Source organism: Fusarium odoratissimum (assembly GCF_000260195.1).
Source record: "Fusarium odoratissimum NRRL 54006 unplaced genomic scaffold supercont1.2, whole genome shotgun sequence".
Classification (NCBI taxonomy): domain Eukaryota; kingdom Fungi; phylum Ascomycota; class Sordariomycetes; order Hypocreales; family Nectriaceae; genus Fusarium; species Fusarium odoratissimum.
The window spans coordinates 2065761-2085622 of NW_022158688.1; the positions used below are offsets into that span (position 1 = coordinate 2065761).

Genomic DNA, 19862 nt, shown 5'->3' on the forward strand with positions numbered 1-19862 from the left:
ATTGTGTACCTGCGATTGCCTCTTTCTGACCAACGGTGAACGGTAAGTGGGCAAGAGGCAGGAAAGTGCATGAAATAGCTGAGCCAATCACGCTAGCGCAAGAAAGAAAAGTGAAGTTAAAATCGTCGTCATCGGCGGGAGGGGTCGTTCCTTCCGGCCCCAGATTTCGTGCCTCTTACACTTGGACTTTACCCAAAACGGATCCCTTGCCACCGAGACATCCGACGCCTCAAGAGAACAGCACGTTACCATCAGCTGCATCTGCATCTGCATCCTTCATTCTTCCCTCTTTTAATCCTTTCTTTATTCTTCACAAACAATACCAACATCGCCATCATCGTTATCATCACCAATCAATTAATCATCGCAATACACAAATCACGTACACTGAAAACTCCGTCACACCATGCTTTTCAAGCCGCTCGCCCTTGCAGCGACCGCCGCTGCTGTGCTCATCGTCCCAGAGACTTCTGACAAGGACGACAGCATCTTCCGCGCTCTTCCCATCGAAGTCGACACTTTCGAGATCCCCGCGACCGCTTATAGTCAAGTCGTCGACGTCCCTTGCCTCCAGTGCCGCGGCCATGATAGCCAACTCGAACTCAATTTCGGCATTCAAGACCGTCGCCTGGTATTAAACGGTTTCGAACTCTATCCACACGCCGACCCTTGGAATGGAGACCTGTCGGCTGCTGTTATCAAGGCCAACGGCAAGAGCGATATGCGTCGACTGGGATATGGTTTGGCTATTCGACCTGAAGGAGTCGATAAGGATCAACATCTCGAGGTTGTCAATGTCGAAGTCAGGATCATCGAAGTCGGCGACCGTTTCGTCGACGGTGTCCCTCCTGTCACAGTAAAGCTCATCAAGGCTCCTGTTGGCGAGATCATCATCGGAAGCATCGAGGTCAAGGGTGCTGGCGAGAAGGCACCAGAGGACTGTGATATGTGGTGCCGCGCCAAGGGTATGGTCCACGATACCTGGAAGGGTGTCAAGGGCAAGTTCAAGGGCTGCCACGAAATGAAGGGTAAGGGTAAGGGTAAAGGCCATGGTCACGGTCGCAAGCCCCATCACGGTCATGGTAAGGGTGAGAACAAGCCTACCGACAACTTCAAGCACGGTCCTCTCGTCAACAAGGCCCCCGAGCAGTCGTGGAGCGATGTTCTTACACACGTTACCGCATATATTATCATCCCTGTCCTTATGGGTGTTGCTGCTGGTGTCGGAGTTGCATTGTAAGTTCATTCCCTGCTATTCTTCAATTTGTATACTAACATATTTAGCTTCACCATGTTCCTCTGTGCCATGGTTCTCCGCGTGATCCGCATGTTCAAGGGCGAATCCGCTGAGTCCGAGCCAGAGCTTGCCCCCGGTGCTGCTCACAAAGCCGCCATCGCCGAGATGCTTGTTGAAGACGAGAAGTCCGGTCTTATGGTCGACGAGGAGGCTCTTCCTCAGTACGAGCCACGCAACTAGAAGTCGATTTCTGAGACTCTGTACTAGCCCGCATCTTAGCCGTGGTTGATAGAAAAGGGGAACGCACACTACCAACACAGCCTTCTACGACAGGCGTGTTATTGATACCAAAGACTGTATGTTTTTAAAGGATTCGGACTCGGGATAGGCGTTATGGGTTTGGTGGATGGGATCATGTCTTATGAACTGGATGGCCACCTACGCATCAGACTTGGCGTGGCTTTCTTTGGTAACGATTTGAAATTGTTACTGTCCTTTCTTTAAAGATTCAGCGGTGTCTATTAGGTTATGGATGGTCTAGGCACTGTTGGCTAAACTTGAAATAAAACGAAAAATTACCTTACACTAATACACTCGTCTCGGATTTAGGTATTTGATGTATTCGGTATATGTGACCAAGATCGCCAATTATAAAATAGCAATGCTACCCAAAGTCTATATCCCCCACAGACTGTGGACCCTGAATGGGCACTATCCGCTCACACTCCAACTTAGCTTCCACTTTGGGGGAGCATCCGCAATCCGAAGTCACGAAGTGTGGATAGAAGGGTCATGTTGTATGCGGGGTTTCGACTCGCTATATTCTAGCCCGATCCCCGAGTTTAGCTATATAACTAACTACTTGTTCCCATCCAATCTGGAGTAAGTTCTAAAAGTCTATAGCTGCTACACTACTTTCGATCCTGTTTTGTCTTACTACTCTCACTCTCACCGACAATACGCATAGTACGGTCCGCCACTTATAAACACAAGATGTCACAAACAGCTCGCCGATTCGCTCAGATCGTCAAACTGAAGCCTCAACACCTTGCTGAGTACAAGGAAGTCCACGCTAGAGTCTGGCCCGACGTCCTCAAGCAGATCCAAGAGTGCAATATTCGAGACTGTATGGCCTATCCTGAAGTGTATCTGTAAGGCAACTGTAATAGAGACTGATCGCTTGTATAGACAGCATTTTCTACGATGATCAGAGCCACATTCTCTTCGCCTCGTTCAAATACATCGGCTCGGACTACAGCGGCGACATGGAGAAGATGGCAAAGAACCCCCGTGTGAGGGAATGGTGGAAGATGACAGACGCCTGGCAGGAGAGTCTTGTGCCTGGTGCAGTGAGCTCTGAGGCCGGCGAGCCTTCTTGGTGGAAGCCAGTTGAGGAGGTCTTTTATCAGCCTTAAGGTGAATAGAATGCAACATAAAATTCAGGAATGGTATAAAGAAAAGTCACAAACACTCCGGACTCACCAAGAGCTTATGATCTAAATCTCTTACGATTCATGGCATCAAGTATCAAGTCCTGAGGCCTCTATCTTTTGGCACAACGCCCTTGCTAATCTCGCTCGCGAGTGTTACATACTGTAGAATGGGTAGTAGTAGAATAGAAGGATAAAATGAAAAGGGCGCCTCCGAAATGCCTATGCAAAATTCTTTCTTTTTTCCTTCTTTTCTTTCTCCGTCTTCTTCATCAGTCCCGTTACTTATTCCTCACTCGTTACCATCCACGGCCCGGCCCTGGCGAAGCTGAACTGAAGCAAATAACGAAACGAATGCACTAGACCGACGCCATCATTGCGAAATGCATATTTACCTATGTTCATGCGTTATATACAGTGTCTACTCTTGACTCCTGGATCATCTGGAGCTCGCTGCTACGCTTCACCTTGGACCATGGACTGCTCTACGTCCAAGGGACGGGTGGATGGGAGCAGCCATTGGAGATAACACATGACGCTTCACGTTTCCTCCTATTGTCTTTGATCCGATACTGATCTTGTACCTCAACAAGTCAACCGATTCCTTGTCGCCAATGCTGACATTGGCTGCCTCCTTTGCCAAAACACCTGCTTCTTTACGAGCCTTGGCAAAGAATTGTGCAAGGCTAGATTGAGCGTCTTCGGCACTGTCCACGTCCTCCTCCTGCAACACATAGAGGACGGCGATACGCGCAAAGTCGAGGACCTCGTTTGTGATCTTGAACTTGGTCATCGGGTCCTGTGTCTGCGATGGGTCTGCTGTCACTGAGGTCTGTGCAGCATTGCCAGCGTCGCTTGTTGAGGTTGGCGCGTTTTCGGGGCTTCCCTCGTCAACCACCAGCGTAGTTGGCGCGGCGGTTTCGGAGGATACGACGACAGCAGGGGCAGTTTCAGGTGTACGGGCAACGAGAGTCGGTGCAGCGACCTCTCGCTTGAACTGGAGAGCCAGGCTGTCGAGCAAAGTCCTTTTGCGTGTAGCAGCGCCATCAAAAGTAACCAGGGAGTTCTGGGCAATGCAGGACAGCTCTGCAGCATTGACCTTCGCCATGATGGCAGTGCCAGATAGAGGGATAGAAAAGTTTTTCTGGCTGTTCTCGATAAGGCGTGGAATACTTTTGCCAAGCGTGACGTTGTTCAGATCATTGCCCAAGTCTGTAGTCGTGCAACCATCGGAGCCACCAGCGCTGCAGTCGGAGCCTGTAAAGCCATTTGTGCAAATACATGAGCATGTACCCTGCGACATAATATTTGTTCCACCGTTCTGGCACTTTAATGATTCTTGGCATTGAGCAAGGGCAGACTTTGGCTTTTCATCATTGCCCAAGTTCTTAAAGACGAAAAATTCCAATGGGACAAGGACAGCGGCCAGAATTATGCCAACAAGTAAGAATAGTAAGAGGACAAACGCCCACACAGGCAGACCGCAGCAGCGCCGACGTCGCTTGCCCTGGCCTTCATCCGAAGGCGTCATCTCGCGAAGGCCAGATCGTGAAGGAACATCACCCTGACGGGTGGGAGCTAGGGGCCAAGATGTCGTTCGAAACCAGGATCCACGGTTCTGTCGCTCTGGCTGTTGTGCGGGAGGGGGGAATGCTGCCAGCATATCCGATAGTCCTACGAGAGGTAAGTTCATCAAAACATCACATCCTAAAGCAGATCTTCTTACCTGAGTTTTCTTTGTCACCCCCTCGAGTCTGCCCCTTGTCGTCAAAGAAATCATTCAAGTTGTCGAATCGGCTTGCTGGTCTTTTGCCAGAATCAATCATGGTCGCGAGGCGAGTTGCACGTCGAATCAAATCAGGCAAGCTGGTGATACTGCCTCTCTCCTCGGCCCTTCTCACTGCCTCAATGTCCAGCTTTGGGGGTCGTCGAATAGCCGAAAGTCGACTATAAGGCTGAGGGGAAGGTGTTGGCGCAGGAACTGGTACTTCTGACAAGTTGGTGGCGCTGGCAGCAGCATATGCACCCAGAATAGCGTCGGGGCTAAGGCTGTCATGAGGGTTTTGCGAAGGTGCCGATGTCTTCGCCAGAGGAAGGGTGTTAGAAGAGCTTGTTGAAGCATCGATATAGCCGGTTCCCGAGTCGAAAGGCTGAACCGGCGATGGTGCAGGGCGGTGATTGGGCTCCATAATGAACGATTTGGTAGTAACAATTGAAGGCTTTCCTCTCTTGCCGATGCTTGCACTGCGGACAAGTTTGCTCTCATCATGAAACTCGTCATAGGCGGAATCCTGACTCTTGTTGTCCGTCTCATCGTAATACGAGGGACTGGCCGCCCGAGAACCTGCAGGCCAGCTTTCAGGCATAGCCGCGCTTGAGGCGTAAGAGCCGTGCGATCTCGAATTGAGACTCTCTTCGGGAATCGGCGAGACAAAAGACGCGTGCGAGTAGAAGGATGATGCGCCCCGGCGAGACGAAGGGGGAGGTCCTAGATTAGCGCTCGCTCTGGGGGGGCCCAGGTTGACACTTCTTCTATTAGAATCTGCAGTTGTCGATTGATTAGGCTCAGGGAAGTCAGGGAGTGATCCAAGACTAGAGGTTGTCATTCGGGAGGATGGAGAAGGCGGAACGGAAGAGTGATAGTCATCAGACTCGGGTGTGAGGAACACTGGGGTCGGTTCTTGAAGTCGAGACTGATCCAGCAAAGAAGGAACTTGGCTGGGTCGGGGTGGTCGTTGAGGGGCCTGAGTTGGTCGTCCAGGTGGTGGTCGATATGGCTCGGGGTCGGGCGAATTCATAGCGGCCATCGGGGGGCCGGGTAGAGGCCATTGTGGAACTTGCTGTGGTCGAGATATGGCAACACCAGGATTTCCACTTCTATAATCCATGGCAGGCGCAGCCTTGGGTTTCGGAAGCCTTGATTGCGCGGAGGGGTGTCCTCCCAAGGGTCGACGAGGAGGAGCCCTTAGTTCGCCAGGCGGACTGTCGTCCATGTTGTCTGGGTACAGAGGCTGCTGTTGCGGATATCCACCTTGCGCCATCTCGCGTGCTCTCCTTACAGATCCAGATCCGAGTGCTGAGTCCATCCCTCTTCCATCATACATCTGACTCATTTGGTTCCTTTATGCCGAGTCGAGTGTCGTCCAAACCAACAGCGTAACACGGTTAGGAATCTGGTAGCGAGCCCCTATATGCAGTTCGACTGTATGTAGGAAGCCTCGAAGTTGCAAAGAACCGAAGTGATGAAATGATGCGAGTATCCGATGACCTACAGCGCTTGAATCGTCCTTGTGGAGAATCACTGGCACAGCGTTCGTATATGGAAAAAGCAGTCTGTGTCCGAGTTGTTTGGGGTGCTGCAACACAAAAAGTTGAACTCTCTTGGACTCGATCGGGTCGTACAGCCACAGGCTACGTCGAGTTTACGAGAAATGTGAGAAGCAAAGTAAAAATAGGCAAGATGAGAACTGGATAGAAGAGAACGTGAGAGAAAATAAGACGGATCGACCCAAAAATGAGAGACTGTTGCACGGTAATCCAGACCTCGCAGGCGCTGCAAGCAATGCAAATGAGAAATAGTCTGAAGAAAAGTGTTAGTATTACAAGGGGATATGGATGGAAGAAAATGCGAAAGATTGAAGTGAAACAACCAAGATGACATCCAGGCCATCTCAAGATTTGGTAACAACGAAAGGGAAAACATACCGAAGAAGCGAAAGAAGGTCACGACTTCATGAGATCATTTGGGCGCGACAAATCAAGTCAACGTCACAGGGGCTCGCAATCAACGACTAAAAGGATGGAAGGGATCGGTTCCGAGGTAGAGCAGCACAGCAGATGGGGACGAAATTCGAGTCGGAATCGAGAACCAGTGGGCAAAGGCCAAAGTCGATGCCGACGTCGTGAGACGAGGCGGCGTGTCACCGAGGAGATGGCTCTGGACGAATCGCGTTTCAAAGTTGCGTCTCGATGGTTTGAGGATGCTCCAGGTAATGAGACGATAATGGTTGTGAGTGGTGAAAGGAGATCCCTATAGAAGGATAGAACCTAAGGCCAGATCGATGAGGCACCAATTGTTTGTTGAGGAAGGCGTGGTGAGGCGTCTGATTTCCCAGCTCTTGCTCTTGCTTCTTGCTTCTTGCTTTTTCTTGAACCTGATTATCTTTTTGTGGCCCCTTATTGAACTGTCAAAATTATCAAGCAAAAGAAGAATAAAAAAGAAAGATTGGTCTGATTATCTTCTAGACGGACCCGGAAAAAACAATAGTAAAAAAAAAAGAAGAGTTGAAAAAAATGTGCACAATAGAAGCACAGTTGGAGAAGAATCAAAAGTAGTAACGAATGAATGTAACGAGGCGCAGACTACGGCAGCTTGGGTCGAAGCAGGCTTGTAGGTACCAGTACAGTACAATAGGCACAAAGAGTGCGGGTGAGGTTGGAGAGGAGGAAGAAAGGCGAGGCGAAGCGAGGGGAGAGGAGAGGAAATGGAACTGAAAGGATGGACGGAGTACGACCCAAGCCCCAGGCACATTAGTAGATTGGTGAGGCTTTCGGGGGTCCCATGGAGTTCAGCAAGCACCTCACTCACCTGCGAAACAGGGCTATTCCACAATGGAATACCTAGACTAGACGGGAGCACGGGAGAGGCACAGAGACAACGAATACTCACTCACTCACTCGACTGATCCAGTTATTACGGGTGAGCAAGCCCCATCACGATAGCATCTTGCTGCAGGATCGTCGTTATTCCAACATGGGACCACCCTGCTCACTTTCACAAACGCCATTCAAGAATCATATTCACCCACACGGAGCGCAATATGAACAGAGACGATAGAGAATCAGAGATGAAGGGGCAGCGGTCATGACCTCTCAAAGGGGCGCATCTGGCCGTTGGCCGTTTTTCCCCATAAATGCGCGGGAGACAAGCCACTGCTCTCCCACTGGCTGCTCGTCCGTCTGAAGTATGAGTCCCACCAATCACGCTAGAGCATCGTCTGTCGAAAACCCCTCGAAGCCAAGCCCAGCCAGGCTACCTACCTAGGGAGGGGTCCCTTGCAACAGCTTTTCAAGTTTAGCAGAAACACTAGCGTGCTCTGTTCCTGCAGCTCGGGCCCTAGTCACAGAGTGCAAGCCACGTTTTTGACTTTTGAGCTGTCTCACAGTCAGTTTGTGTCTTTGTCTTTCTCTCAACACCAAGACCAACACAAGACGAGATCCATCTTTTGTCAGATAATTTCCAGGGTTCATGCTCCTCTTCTGGGGCTCTCGGATGTCTTAGGATGTGCTCCATACTTCATCAGTCTTTATATTCTTTTGTTCTGTTGAGAGCAATTTAATGTGACTCCATCAGTTCGGAGGTAATCTTATTTGTTTCCTCCGCCTTGACAGGCCAAGCTTTTTGAGCTCAGCCTTGCACCGAGAAGCTGAACAAACGTTCACGATAATTTGATTACTGTCAATTGACACAACCGAAGTAAACAGCCGAAGTCACGCTACAGATCAAGCTAACTCGCATGGGCTCGATTAGATGGACTACCCCGTTAGTGCACGGTAAGGCTTCTGCCTCGGACATTAGACGATCACATTAAGTAGCGTCCGTCGTTTGATGCTTAATGAGATTCAATCTGTTTGGTGCACTAGCCACGGTCATGCGCGATTTCATATCAATTGAGTCCATGGCCTTTAATTTCTTCATATCACCAACAGCGCGTCCGCCAACTTGAGCCTGAATAACCTAACATTTTGCGAGTTTAGCCTGCGCTTTTGTACTCTGATACAGAATTCGCTCGGAACCGTCGGAGCATCTAACAGAGTGACTAGCATTTGCGACGCTTCAACTTTTATCGTGTCCGCATCTTACGATAACTCACAAGGGGCCCTGGAAGTCGACTTGTGTCGTGTACATTTGAGTCGAGGTGGTGTTTCACCCTTCAAGATCTGGCTTCGATCGATTCCTTGCCCGGGCGTAAAGGAAAGCCTTTACCGTTGTGTGACAGTTGCTTCGTTTGGTCGACAAGATGACATTTATTAAAAATAAGTAATTACTGTTTGTTTCGACTCGAAGCTTCACATGATCAAAAGCAAACGGCCATGAATGGCAGTACATAATTGATCAATGTTCGGGCGTCGGGTCCAGACAATCAGACCTGCAAGTTATCACTTTAGTTGTGTTCCATCGTCCTTCCTTGGCGTGTTTCATGTTTATCGGTGGAGGGGCCCTTGAACGTCATCAGTTGCCAGGGTGGGATGGATCTTTGTCAAGTGTCGATCAGTCATTGATTTTCGACAACCCGCGTATTCCACGTATCTCTAGGGTAAGCTAATCCAACCGTCACAAAACAAAAACTATTTGTCAATATCTAACAGCGAGAACATGGCTTATTTAGTATACGGAATATACAGTTTCTTATTATATTATATCTAAAGACCTCTTTTGACTCAACTTCGGTTCTCTATAGTTGTGATATTCACTATTAGGATACCTCATTGTAAATCTAAAACCAAGGCACGTCCCATCAGTGAATTTAATCAACAAGGCGATTGGATTCACATAACTTAAAGCCAGGTAAAGGGCGGGTGTCACAGAATAATGTTTCGACACTGGGAACATCTGCATTCCAACGTCCAACAGTCGTGCATGCGTTGGCTAGTGGGTATCAGTTCCATTCAGAGATGGGGCGTACACTCGACTATACGAGCTTGGAACATCTCTATATATAACTTACGTGTATGTCGTGTAAGCTTACGAGTAAAGCCTTGAGGACTGTAACAGGGATGCGCCGGACAAGTCATACTGGGCTATTAACTTATTCACAAAGCACTGTACCATGTCCAACCTTTCCCAACTCTTTGACAACTCACATGCCTACATAAACTTCAATAGTTGCCTCTAATAAATTAACATATTTTACTGCATACAAGTCATTACATTCGGAAGACGCCAAATTTGGTATCACCCGCCTTGACCTCGTTTCTACCTCCCATAGCAGCCTGCAGACCCAGACCCAGGTATCGTCTTGTATGTTGAGGAGGGATAATGCCATCGTCCTACAAGAATGTTAGCCTCGATTCCTTCACAAAGAGCCACGAGGATGTGACTTACCCATAATCGAGCAGAGGAGAATGTGGCATCGCTCTCCTTCTCAATACGCTCCTTTAGCCCACCGTCGACAGTCTTGCCGACAGTCTCCATCACAGCAGCCAATTGCTCGCTACCCATAACACCAACCTTGGCGTTGGGCCACATCCACAAGAATCGTGGGCTGTAGGCTCGTCCGCACATTCCGTAGTTTCCGGCGCCGTAGCTGCCACCAACGACGACGGTGAATTTGGGTACATCTGCACATGCAACAGCTGTGACTAGCTTGGCACCGTGCTTTGCGATACCGTCACGCTCAGACTGTGATCCTACCATGAATCCGGAAATGTTCTGTAGGAATACCAATGGGATGCCGCGCTGAGAGCAGAGCTCAATGAAGTGAGCGCCCTTGACAGCGGACGAGGCAAAGAGAATACCGTCATTGGCTACAATGCCAACCTTGTGGCCGTAGATCTCGGCGAAGCCAGTCACGAGAGTAGTACCGAAGTCGCGCTTGAACTCGGAGAACTCAGAGCCATCCACAACACGAGCAATGACCTCGCGAATAGGCAGAGGCTTTCGCAGGTTGGTGGTAGCAATGCCAAGAAGCTCCTCGGGATCGTGGAGAGGTTCTGAGAAGGTAGGCTTGGGGCCTTGAGTCTCTGGTGACTTCTTGGGCCAGTTGAGGTTGCTAATGCAGCGACGAGCCAATACGACAGCATGTGCGTCGTCCACAGCCAGGTAATCTGTAACACCAGACACAGAAGAGTGCATCTTGCCACCTCCCAAGTCCTCATGGCTGACAACCTCTCCTGTCGCAGCCTTGACAAGGGGAGGACCGGCGAGGAAAATGTGACCCTGCTCTTGGACGATAATGCTCTCGTCACTCATTGCTGGGACGTAGGCGCCACCTGCTGTGCAAGGGCCCATGACCACAGCGATCTGGGGAATACCCTCCGAGCTCATGCGGGCTTGGTTATAGAAGATGCGACCAAAGTGGTTCTGATCGGGGAAAACGTCAGCTTGGTGGGGGAGGTTGGCACCGCCGCTGTCGACGAGGTAGATGCATCTGGCAGCTGTCAATTCACATATCATGCTGTGTGAGATGTTTGGTTACATACGGTAATTTGTTTTCTCTTGCGACAGCTTGCGCTCGCAAGTGCTTCTTGACTGTAATGGGATAATATGTGCCGCCCTTGACCGTGCTGTCATTGGCGACGATCACGCATGTCACTCCCTCGACAACACCCACACCAGTGATGATACCGCCTGCAGGCACCTCAGCCTCTGGATAGAGCTCATGACCAGCCATTGGGGAGAGCTCCATAAATGTAGTTCCAGGGTCAATCAGAGCCGTAACTCGATCTCTGGGGAGCATCTTCTTGCGTGCGATGTGCTTCTGTCTGGCCTTCTCAGGTCCTCCCTGCTGAATCTTGCGGGCGAGCTCCTGCATGCGGCTCATGACCTCGCTCATCTGCTTCTCATTCTCCTTGAACTCGTCTGACGACGGATCAACGTTTGTCTGAATCCGTGAGATGGCATTGGCCTGGTGTGGAGGAGTGAGATTTGCGACAGCTCGTTTCTGTGAAGATATCTGTGTGCGCCGACTGAACTGACGACCGAGCAGTATCGCCTGGCGCGATGAACGTGATAGCGTCATATCTGATCTAAAGGCTCTTTTTGGTGATTCTGAGATACTCAATTCGCTCTGGAAGAAGTCTGCGACGAGAGTACGAGGCTCTTTCAAGGACGAAGGACGGAAAATAAGGAAGCTCTTCTTAATTCTCCTAAAGAATGAACAGTTGCTAAAGCCGAAGCGCGGGCTACGCCAAAGGCCGAGGCTTGTGACGTCGAAAACCTGGGGTAAGCGGGCCGGCCGCTAGAAGCCGCGACGAGCCGGGTCTATCAAAGACGGCTATCGAAGCCCGTGTTTTCCGGCCGCTTTTCACTCCCTCGGTCGTGTCATTTTCAAATCTATCTAAGAAAACAAGGGAAAAAACAAACAAACAAGATAAGCAGAGAAATACTCTCAAGATCTTATTGCTCTATCATTTACTTCATTCATCTCAGCCTTGTACACCTTCACAATGGCAACAAGCGTACGAACATTCAGATCTCTGGCACGACCTGTCGTGGCACGTCGGTTCCGTCCAGCTGTCACTCTACCCGCCATTCAGTCTCGCTTGCACTCCTCTAAACACCCCAAAGGCTTCGAAGCTCCTTCAAATGAGGAGCTCGAGGAGTTGAGGGAGCGTGTGCAGGAATTCACACGCCGTGAGATCACAGAGGAGGTCGCCGCAAAGACAGACAAGACAAATGCCTTCCCAGCAGAGATGTGGCAAAAGCTTGGTGAAGCTGGCTTCCTAGGCATCACAGCTGACGAGGACGTCGGCGGTCTCGCTATGGGTTACCAGGCGCACATCATTGTCATGGAGGAGCTATCGCGAGCCTCTGGTTCTATTGGTCTCAGCTACGCAGCACATTCACAACTCTGCGTTAACCAGTTGCAACTCAATGGATCTCCAGAGCAGAAGAAAAAGTACCTACCTGGCCTCATTGCTGGCACAAGTGTTGGCGCGCTGGCCATGTCTGAGTCTGGTGCTGGCAGTGACGTCGTCAGCATGCGAACAACAGCAAAGGCCGTTGACGGTGGTTACGTGCTGAACGGATCCAAGATGTGGATCACTAACGGCCCTGACGCCGATGTTATTGTGGTTTACGCCAAGACAGAGCCCGAGAAGGCCTCTAAGGGTATCACGGCCTTCATCGTGGATACCAAGAGTGAGGGCTTCAGCTGTGCCCGCAAGCTCGACAAGATGGGCATGCGCGGCAGCAACACCGGCGAACTCATGTTTGACGGTGTCTTCGTACCAACAGAGAACATCCTTGGCAAGGTCAACGGAGGTGTGCGAGTCCTGATGGAAGGTCTCGATCTGGAGCGCTTGGTGTTGAGCGCTGGACCTCTGGGCATCATGCAGGCTTCACTAGATGTTGCCCTACCCTTCACACACCAGCGCAAGCAGTTCGGTCAGCCTATTGCCCACAACCAGTTGCTCCAGGGCAAGCTGGCCGATATGTACACGAAGCTCCAGGCTTCTCGTGCCTATACCTACACAACCGCCAAGGCGGTCGACGACAACGGTTTGATCCGCACACAGGACTGCGCAGGAGCTATCTTGTATGCAGCTGAGCGGGCGACTGAGTGCACACTTGACTGTATTCAGCTTCTTGGTGGAATGGGTTATGTTGAGGAAATGCCCGCATCACGATTGCTTCGAGAGTAAGTTTAACACCCCTTGTTGTCTCTCCGGTATCAATTTTGCAGAGATTGAGAGCCTTGGGCACATAATTGTATTCTGAACTGTTGACTAACCACATGTTCAGTGCCAAATTATATGAGATTGGAGCCGGTACTTCCGAGATTCGAAGAATGGTTATCGGCAGGGCTTTCAACAAGGAGTATGCGCAGGCTTGAAGAGGAAGTACAACAATACAACATTATGCGTGGGTTCACCTATGAAAACACGCACCAGGATCAATGCATGAGCCATGGAATAGTTTTTTTTTAAAAAAAAGGCCCCGAGCTAGCAGATTAGCTCCACAGGTGTAGCTATCGTTGACTCTCGCAGGGCCAGTTGTTAGACGAGAGCGATCCGATCTTGATCAAGCATGCTATGATGCAAGAATTGCGCATCATGAGATTGGCCGGAATGGATTGATTAACCAATAGAACAAAGGAATTAAGAAACAAGAAGATAAAAAATTCAAAAATTCAGGGAATTATCAAGTCTGACGAAAGTTTGTGAATCTCACGATGTACCAAGCGACAACCCCCACGCAACGTAGGAGTAGTCAATGGAGGCTCAATTAAATCCCCGACCTTGAACAGGCATGTCTTCGTTGCCATTGGATAACTCAGAATCTCTCGCTTGCTGACAGAGTTCATAGCAAATTACGGAAGCATTGATCAGGAATCCAACGGTCGAGCACTGAATTATAGAGATCGTGATATTTTGTCTGATGGTGTTGAGTTGCCGGCTACCCCCACCAAAATGACATTTCCTATCAGACTCTTGTCACACCTTGCAGCAATGACAAGTTTCCATTTGTTTCCAATGTTCCAATAATACCGCTCGGCGAAGTAATCGGGTTCAAACCAAAACTCGAATAAAAAGCCCTGGTTGATTTTGCTTTTGATAACCTGGCCTGGTCGATTTGCCGAGGGCCTCGTGACACGATGATCCGATCCAAACAGGTCGGTCAATTTCTCTTGTTTTCTTCTTACTAGTTCCCTCTTCTCTCTCCTGAGTGAGACATGAGACATTCCGATCGATCAAACTGTGACTACTGTCTATTATGTTTGTACTTCTGACTTTGGCATGCCGAACAGTGAAGCGGTGCCAACACACCTCACCTGCACACACCGAGTCTAATAGACCCGCCACCGACATGTTGAAGTGGTGGCCCTGACCATTCTTGGCTTCATGCCGTGTGCATCTTTCTTTGCTTTTCTTCTTCTCAAGTCACTCTACCACCGGGATCATAGGCTATTGCAGCTTGCATGTTGAGGCTCTGAAACACCCAGTCGGACACGAGTGATGATTTACTTGTCTAGAACGTTTAGAAGGTCGGTTTTGATGCCGTAGAGCGGAGCTATGCGGCCACGGGCAGGGATTGTAGAGACAATTGGAAGAGAGGAAACATTGGCTTTGGGGAGTTCTTCCATGGGTATCGATACCCCATGCTCTCACCTGGAGAGCTCCTTGGTTAGGCGAGTGTTAACATTGTGGGGATGTCTCTGACCTCCACCTCTGGATCCAAAAATGGAAACCCGGGACTGTTCAAGTGTCAGGGGTTAGTGCACTACCGCGATCGGGCTTCTATAATTTTGGGTCCTCAAGATTGAATAACTGCTGCCTGCGAGTTTCTGGGCTACCATTCATGTTAGTCTCCATCTCGCTTAAGCCATCGAACATGTTGGAAGACTTTGATGGTATGATTCCAGTATCTTCTCAGTATAGTCCAGAGGCTACTTAGGAGAGATGAAGTTAGGCCAGGCTCTTGGGTCATTCTCTTTAAATTGATGCCTGGGGCGGGGTTCCCATCCAGTCAGTCCACGCGATATCTGAGCGTACCTAGACTGTAATAATATCTTGGTAATGATGGGTAAATGAGGGGAAAGGGGAGGAAGACGAGATGGATGGGAATTCTAGACCGTCAATCGTGATGTGCGTTGCCAAATTGGAACAATTGGAAGGGATCCGCGCACATGATCCCCGTTGATGCATCGTGGATTCGAGATAGAATTGTGGATTTATCCATCAAATGTCGTTGAGATGAGATGAGAGCCGGCCGAACCGGGGGTGGGGGCCAGGTTTTTAGTGGACTTTGGAGGCTTTTTTGGTGGGGAGCTCTCCCGTTACTCGGGCCCAGGCCAGGCGGGATGAACGACGAGCGCTACACGAGATCTCAAAATTTTGGGAAACGTGAGGCTCAGCACGATATCAGCAAATACTGGTAGTCTAGTTCCATTTAAGAGTTCTTGGTGGTGTAGGTAATGTAACAAATAAATAAACAATTGCTTCCCACCTCCATTCCTTCATCATCAATTATCTCCATCCACGTCAGCTCCTCCTCCTCATCCATCCATCCATCCAATTGTCACCATTGTTCTCCAATTTGGATTACAGTTGACTTTGGCGGCATCATTGGCGCACACATCTTTTCCCGCTTTTGTTCCTGGGCGCTAATCAGCAGTGCTTATCCCTGCACCATCGACGTCAAGCTTAGGGAGCTCCAGCTTCAAGCTCTTGCCACCTGAGCTCATAAGTCTTGGGTATTGGGCTGCCACTGTTTGCTTTATAAAACAATATCGTCTCTCTTTAGAGAGTCTTCCTTTTTTTTTCTCCCTCCTCCACGCATCTTCTCGTGATACCCGCACTTTGAGTTGCTCTTTGACTATGTCTTTTGCACCTGCTCTTCGCCTTTGTACGCGCCGCGTTGTCGCTTCAGCTCTGATCCGCCCTTCTATCACGTTTGCTGGTGCACGAAAGCTTCACAGTGGCCCTCCTCGTCAGGACAAGCCCGGAAAATACGCCCAGACTGATCCTCAGATCGAGGTCGAGTACCCAGAAGACCATGAGCTCCCTAGCAGTGAGCCTGTCGCTGGCACTGGTGGCCAGTACGTGAAGCCTACACTTCCTACATTTTCGCTTGATGGTCATGTCGGTATCGTCACTGGCGGTGCTCGTGGTTTGGGTCTTGTCATGGGCCAGGGAATGGTCTTTTCTGGCTCTCACCTTGCTCTTGTTGACATGAACAGTAAGTGCATATCTTATGATCAGCGAACAAAGAAGTCATGCTGACCATGTTGCAGAGGAAGAAGCCGAAAAGCAGACCAGTCTTCTCATTGAAGCTTTCAAGAAGGAGAACCCTCGAGCTCGACGGTGAGTCCATCATTTCACAAGCTCCAATTGTGCAAGACTAAACATATTCCCTAGAACCCCCAAGGTCACAGCCCACTATGCCGATGTTTCTGACCCTGAGTCTGTCGAGGCTTGTATCGCTGAGGTCGTCAAGGAGCATGGAAAAATCGACAACCTGGTCACTTCAGCTGGCTTCACTGAGAACTTCGAAGCCGTTAACTACCCCATCGACCGTCTCCGCAAGCTTTGGGCTGTCAACGTTGACGGCACTTACCTCTTTGCGACCTCAGTTGCCCGCCACCTGATGGAGCGAAAGGCCCCAGGAAGCATTGTCATGATCGGTAGCATGTCCGGTGCCATTGTCAACGTCCCTCAGCCCCAGGCTCCTTACAACGCTGCCAAGGCTGGTGTTCGACACCTTGCCGCATCTCTCGCCGTCGAATGGGCTCATGCCAACATTCGAGTTAACTGCATCTCTCCTGGCTACATGCTTACTGCTCTGTGAGTGCACTCAAAGCTGCTTCCAGTAAAGCTGTAACTAACGTGGTCACCACAGCACCCAGAAGATTCTTGACGACAATCCTGATCTGAAAGCGAAGTGGACTTCTCTCATTCCTCAAGGTAAGATGGGTCAACCTCAAGATCTCATGGGTCCCGTTGCTTTTCTGCTGTCTGATGTAAGTTTACTCCCTGGCATTTCGAAATTCTGAACTCATCGGTGATCCTTGACAGGCCTCCTCCTATGTCACTGGTGCTGATATCCGAGTTGACGGCGGTTACACCGTAACCTAAGTTTCAATGAAACAAAGGCGAAAAGGAGTTTGGCTAAAATTGCACCCTAATTGGTTTTTTCATACGGTTGGGCTGGCGTGCCCGATGGCGATTGGAATTCGATAATGTATCTAATGAGACGAGGAAACTTGCACATCGATCGATGCCTTGAAGAAAATGAGCACCTATGATTTCTATAACTTTTGACATTGACATTGACCTGTAACTTGATTTATTGTCAAATTGAAACATAAATGTTTAATGCGGTCAGAAATGGGTTGACACTTATCAATAGTAATGTTATTACATGAAGTGTTGTATATGGACACATGTCTTGAGGATCCCACTATACCGATGTGAACGAATGGTTCAAGGGGTTTTTTGGGTTCTTTGAAATGTTGTGTTCCGGCAATTCTTTCGTGTTTCCTTGTCCGGAGTGTACATTTGATAGTGAAAAACGATTGGGCATGGTTGTGAACATTCGCGTACTCCGTAATTCTTCTTTTGCTTATCAACTCATTCTTACTTTGAACATGCATTTCTCGGCAGCACTAAAAGGCCAGTTGAAAATTTTCATTCATCGTAGCTCAGCCCCTATCGCAGTTCATGATATCCTTAGATAAGGTACCGTGCCGCACCATACCGTCAAAGAGATGCGGGTATGTGACACTTCCCGAGATCGGATAGCTGCAGATTAAAACCCATGACATTCCCGAGTGCAACCCGCCACACCCAGCAAATGCCTGACGGTACTGCCGACCGAAACAGGATCAGGCTGCAGAGAAACCCCAACACGTTCGTTGACACCGATGCCATGGTACAGCCGAACAGCTGCCGTTGTAGGTTAGATCAGCTACAGCACACAATCACGTTTGGATGCAACTATAGATGCAGCCACCACGATTGTCGGGTATCAGTCAGATGTGAGGGTGAAAACTCTGAGATTGTGTGATTGTACGTGGCCGTGGCCTAAAATCTGGCACAAGATGGTGGTTGCAGGATGGAGATGTTGTGGTAGGGTATGGTAAGCTTTAACCATGAATCTGGATCAAGTCTTATCCACGGCCCATTATGACAGATGATGAATAAGTTGATACAAGAACAGTATTTGAATCAATGCTCATAAATGCCACTATAAGCATTCCGTTGTCGTCGTTGGTCCAAGGTATGTACCTACGCTGTCTTGAATGTGAATATTCAACATCAACTTCATTATCACTCCATACCTGACCTCCGACATCCGATAGTCGAGCGATGACCCTCCGAATGGTACAGATGGCGCAATCACCCCGAAAATCAGTGTCGGCCCGCGGTGACCAAATAGGAAGCTTTGTATTGCATTTTTTGATCATCTGCAACCCCTCCATCTCTGACAGAAGCTCCAGTCCAGGATCTCTAACAAGGATCCCCACAACCATGAAGCTTGGGTGTGGCTCACAGCGTGGGGAGGCCTGTCGACTCGAAGCACCCGAAGGTACCTTGCACTGGACTCTTGACCACGTGGGTGCGTGACCTGGGTGAGATAGACGATGAATGAAGATCTCGCCACAAGCAAACTCGATGGTATGTCGATAGCAGGTCAACCACGCACTCATACAGGGTATGCATGTTTGTTTCCCCGGACAAAGGCCCAAACGCGACGTGGTCATGGTCATGTCCATGGCATACAAGAGCTCTTTCAAGCTTAAGCTCTCCACAGTTAGCCGAGTCTCCAAAGTCTCCAACTCTAAAGCCGACGTTGAGCACCTCTCATCATTGCCGGTTTCGACCAAGGCACAACTCTCCATACCGGTACGCGTGACGAATCCCGCAATTCCTCTCGGCCGACAAATGCTTGAACTCTCGAGAAAGTTTACCTTTAGTCCAAGCCTAGAGACGGGATGGCTGGCTGTGAACCCCTCCTTTCATCATCTCAGCGTCAGGTGCCTCCAGGAACAAGGCGACCTCCGCCCAAAGAGTTTTGAATTGGTCTCGTGAAACATTACAGCACAGCTTGGAACTTACTTGGAAGCGGGGAAGAGCCTCAGAGAAGCGAAAGTCTGATAAACGAACGCATCGAGTCTGTGCTGCCCCATGTGGCTGATGTGGTCAGTCACACGACCATGACGATGCTGGGTACCTTATTGATCGACCCCGCCGAGAAACAGATCAGAAGACTCTAAGAAAATTGCGCCTCCTGCAAGAGGAAAAGACAAAAGGGAGATAAAAAGAAAAGAAAATCGCAATGAAAGGATTGAGCCGTAGTGGAGGGGAATCCCGGTAGAATCTCCTACAGCCAATCCACTCAGCCAACCAGGTTGATCATCTCGCCCGGATAGAGATAGTCTAGTTTATGTCAGACAATGTGACGGTTTCAGCTTCTGAGAGGTCAGGAGATGAGTTGCAGATAAGTTAGGCTCTGAGCCGTTATCTGAGTCGTTAATAACTGTTCTAGAACTCGGTGTGAAAGTCATGTTTCGGTTGGGTCGAAGATCGTGCCCCTTTTGGACGGTATTGAGTCAGGAACTATGAGGGAGAGGGCTCGCAGAGCCGCAAATCGTGTACATGATCGCCTCTGTTGGTTATGAGGCCAAAGCCTCGACTGTGGTACTGCACCTAGATAAAGGCTGAGAGTCCGGGAACTTGAATTGTCTAAATTCAAGCTGAAAGAAAGCCGTTATAGATCAGGGTAATCAGTTATGACTAACTTTCGATCTGTAAAAGCCTATTGACATGGAGGCGGTGAATTCATTCACGGTCATATATCATTCAGGCTCGGAAGGCGGCCAACACGAAACATCTGGGTCCTGATTCATAATGACAGCTCGCCCTGCATGAAGCCGGACAGTATTGACTTGGAAGTTGATGATTGGTGATATCTCATTTCAGTATTGGGCCCGTGACCTTGATGTTGAGATACATATCCTTGTCGATGCTGT

The 19862-nt window shown here is 49.5% G+C and overlaps 7 protein-coding genes across 16 annotated transcripts; 4 read left to right on the forward strand and 3 right to left on the reverse strand.

The window, feature by feature from the left end:
• The first annotated feature begins 222 nt into the window (after window positions 1–222).
• Window positions 223–1833, forward strand: FOIG_02328 (uncharacterized protein). The gene is made up of 2 exons (XM_031199602.1): window positions 223–1236; window positions 1285–1833. The coding sequence occupies exons 1-2, from the start codon at window positions 407–409 to the stop codon at window positions 1475–1477; spliced, it is 1023 nt and encodes a 340-aa protein (XP_031071639.1). The 5' UTR covers window positions 223–406; the 3' UTR covers window positions 1478–1833.
• Window positions 1834–2042: 209 nt separating this feature from the next.
• On the forward strand, window positions 2043–4380 carry FOIG_02329 (uncharacterized protein). Its single transcript, XM_031199603.1, has 2 exons — window positions 2043–2363; window positions 2426–4380. Exons 1-2 carry the CDS (start codon window positions 2231–2233, stop codon window positions 2650–2652), a joined length of 360 nt encoding a protein of 119 aa, XP_031071640.1. The 5' UTR covers window positions 2043–2230; the 3' UTR covers window positions 2653–4380.
• Window positions 2503–7172, reverse strand: FOIG_02330 (uncharacterized protein). Of its 2 annotated transcripts, XM_031199604.1 has the most exons (3): window positions 6373–7172; window positions 4394–6247; window positions 2503–4341 (listed from the first exon to the last, which is right to left on the reverse strand). In XM_031199604.1, exons 2-3 carry the CDS (start codon window positions 5778–5780, stop codon window positions 3131–3133), a joined length of 2598 nt encoding a protein of 865 aa, XP_031071641.1. In that variant the 5' UTR covers window positions 5781–6247; window positions 6373–7172; the 3' UTR covers window positions 2503–3130. The 2 variants fall into 2 exon arrangements, with proteins under 2 accessions (XP_031071641.1, XP_031071642.1); XM_031199605.1 differs by lacking the exon at window positions 6373–7172 and having other exon boundaries at window positions 4394–6338.
• A 2229-nt stretch (window positions 7173–9401) lies between these two features.
• On the reverse strand, window positions 9402–11594 carry FOIG_02331 (propionyl-CoA carboxylase beta chain). Its single transcript, XM_031199606.1, has 3 exons — window positions 10870–11594; window positions 9773–10817; window positions 9402–9717 (listed from the first exon to the last, which is right to left on the reverse strand). Exons 1-3 carry the CDS (start codon window positions 11406–11408, stop codon window positions 9595–9597), a joined length of 1707 nt encoding a protein of 568 aa, XP_031071643.1. The 5' UTR covers window positions 11409–11594; the 3' UTR covers window positions 9402–9594.
• A 108-nt stretch (window positions 11595–11702) lies between these two features.
• Window positions 11703–13677, forward strand: FOIG_02332 (isovaleryl-CoA dehydrogenase). Its single transcript, XM_031199607.1, has 2 exons — window positions 11703–13028; window positions 13133–13677. Exons 1-2 carry the CDS (start codon window positions 11836–11838, stop codon window positions 13221–13223), a joined length of 1284 nt encoding a protein of 427 aa, XP_031071644.1. The 5' UTR covers window positions 11703–11835; the 3' UTR covers window positions 13224–13677.
• A 1151-nt stretch (window positions 13678–14828) lies between these two features.
• On the forward strand, window positions 14829–17347 carry FOIG_02333 (gluconate 5-dehydrogenase). Of its 4 annotated transcripts, XM_031199608.1 has the most exons (5): window positions 14829–16069; window positions 16125–16194; window positions 16249–16674; window positions 16730–16850; window positions 16906–17347. In XM_031199608.1, exons 1-5 carry the CDS (start codon window positions 15709–15711, stop codon window positions 16963–16965), a joined length of 1038 nt encoding a protein of 345 aa, XP_031071645.1. In that variant the 5' UTR covers window positions 14829–15708; the 3' UTR covers window positions 16966–17347. The 4 variants fall into 4 exon arrangements, with proteins under 4 accessions (XP_031071645.1, XP_031071648.1, XP_031071646.1 ...); XM_031199611.1 differs by having other exon boundaries at window positions 16249–16850; XM_031199609.1 differs by having other exon boundaries at window positions 16730–17347.
• Window positions 16356–19144, reverse strand: FOIG_02334 (uncharacterized protein). 6 transcript variants are annotated; one of them, XM_031199615.1, is made up of 4 exons: window positions 18949–19056; window positions 17165–18627; window positions 16448–17111; window positions 16356–16377 (listed from the first exon to the last, which is right to left on the reverse strand). In XM_031199615.1, exons 1-2 carry the CDS (start codon window positions 19017–19019, stop codon window positions 18000–18002), a joined length of 699 nt encoding a protein of 232 aa, XP_031071652.1. In that variant the 5' UTR covers window positions 19020–19056; the 3' UTR covers window positions 16356–16377; window positions 16448–17111; window positions 17165–17999. The 6 variants fall into 6 exon arrangements, with proteins under 6 accessions (XP_031071652.1, XP_031071650.1, XP_031071651.1 ...); XM_031199613.1 differs by having other exon boundaries at window positions 16448–18627; XM_031199614.1 differs by lacking the exon at window positions 16356–16377 and having other exon boundaries at window positions 16413–17111.
• Between the last annotated feature and the right edge of the window lie 718 nt (window positions 19145–19862).

Bases quoted from the DNA above. Each gene is read 5' to 3' on its own strand.
- FOIG_02328 (XM_031199602.1), top strand. From the start codon at position 407: ATGCTTTTCAAGCCGCTCGCCCTTGCAGCGACCGCCGCTGCTGTGCTC. The intron at 1,237-1,284 runs GTAAGTTCATTC...TAACATATTTAG, and splicing joins GCTGGTGTCGGAGTTGCATT to CTTCACCATGTTCCTCTGTG.
- FOIG_02329 (XM_031199603.1), top strand. From the start codon at position 2,231: ATGTCACAAACAGCTCGCCGATTCGCTCAGATCGTCAAACTGAAGCCT. The intron at 2,364-2,425 runs GTATGGCCTATC...TCGCTTGTATAG, and splicing joins AGAGTGCAATATTCGAGACT to ACAGCATTTTCTACGATGAT.
- FOIG_02330 (XM_031199604.1), bottom strand. From the start codon at position 5,780: ATGAGTCAGATGTATGATGGAAGAGGGATGGACTCAGCACTCGGATCT. The intron at 4,342-4,393 runs GTAAGAAGATCT...TACCTCTCGTAG, and splicing joins GGGTGACAAAGAAAACTCAG to GACTATCGGATATGCTGGCA.
- FOIG_02331 (XM_031199606.1), bottom strand. From the start codon at position 11,408: ATGACGCTATCACGTTCATCGCGCCAGGCGATACTGCTCGGTCGTCAG. The intron at 10,818-10,869 runs GTATGTAACCAA...GACAGCTGCCAG, and splicing joins GCAAGAGAAAACAAATTACC to ATGCATCTACCTCGTCGACA. The intron at 9,718-9,772 runs GTAAGTCACATC...ACATTCTTGTAG, and splicing joins TCTCCTCTGCTCGATTATGG to GACGATGGCATTATCCCTCC.
- FOIG_02332 (XM_031199607.1), top strand. From the start codon at position 11,836: ATGGCAACAAGCGTACGAACATTCAGATCTCTGGCACGACCTGTCGTG. The intron at 13,029-13,132 runs GTAAGTTTAACA...CCACATGTTCAG, and splicing joins GCATCACGATTGCTTCGAGA to TGCCAAATTATATGAGATTG.
- FOIG_02333 (XM_031199608.1), top strand. From the start codon at position 15,709: ATGTCTTTTGCACCTGCTCTTCGCCTTTGTACGCGCCGCGTTGTCGCT. The intron at 16,070-16,124 runs GTAAGTGCATAT...ACCATGTTGCAG, and splicing joins TGCTCTTGTTGACATGAACA to AGGAAGAAGCCGAAAAGCAG. The intron at 16,195-16,248 runs GTGAGTCCATCA...CATATTCCCTAG, and splicing joins GAGAACCCTCGAGCTCGACG to AACCCCCAAGGTCACAGCCC.
- FOIG_02334 (XM_031199615.1), bottom strand. From the start codon at position 19,019: ATGGGGCAGCACAGACTCGATGCGTTCGTTTATCAGACTTTCGCTTCT. The intron at 18,628-18,948 runs GTAAGTTCCAAG...GGAGAGCTTAAG, and splicing joins AGGCTCTTCCCCGCTTCCAA to CTTGAAAGAGCTCTTGTATG.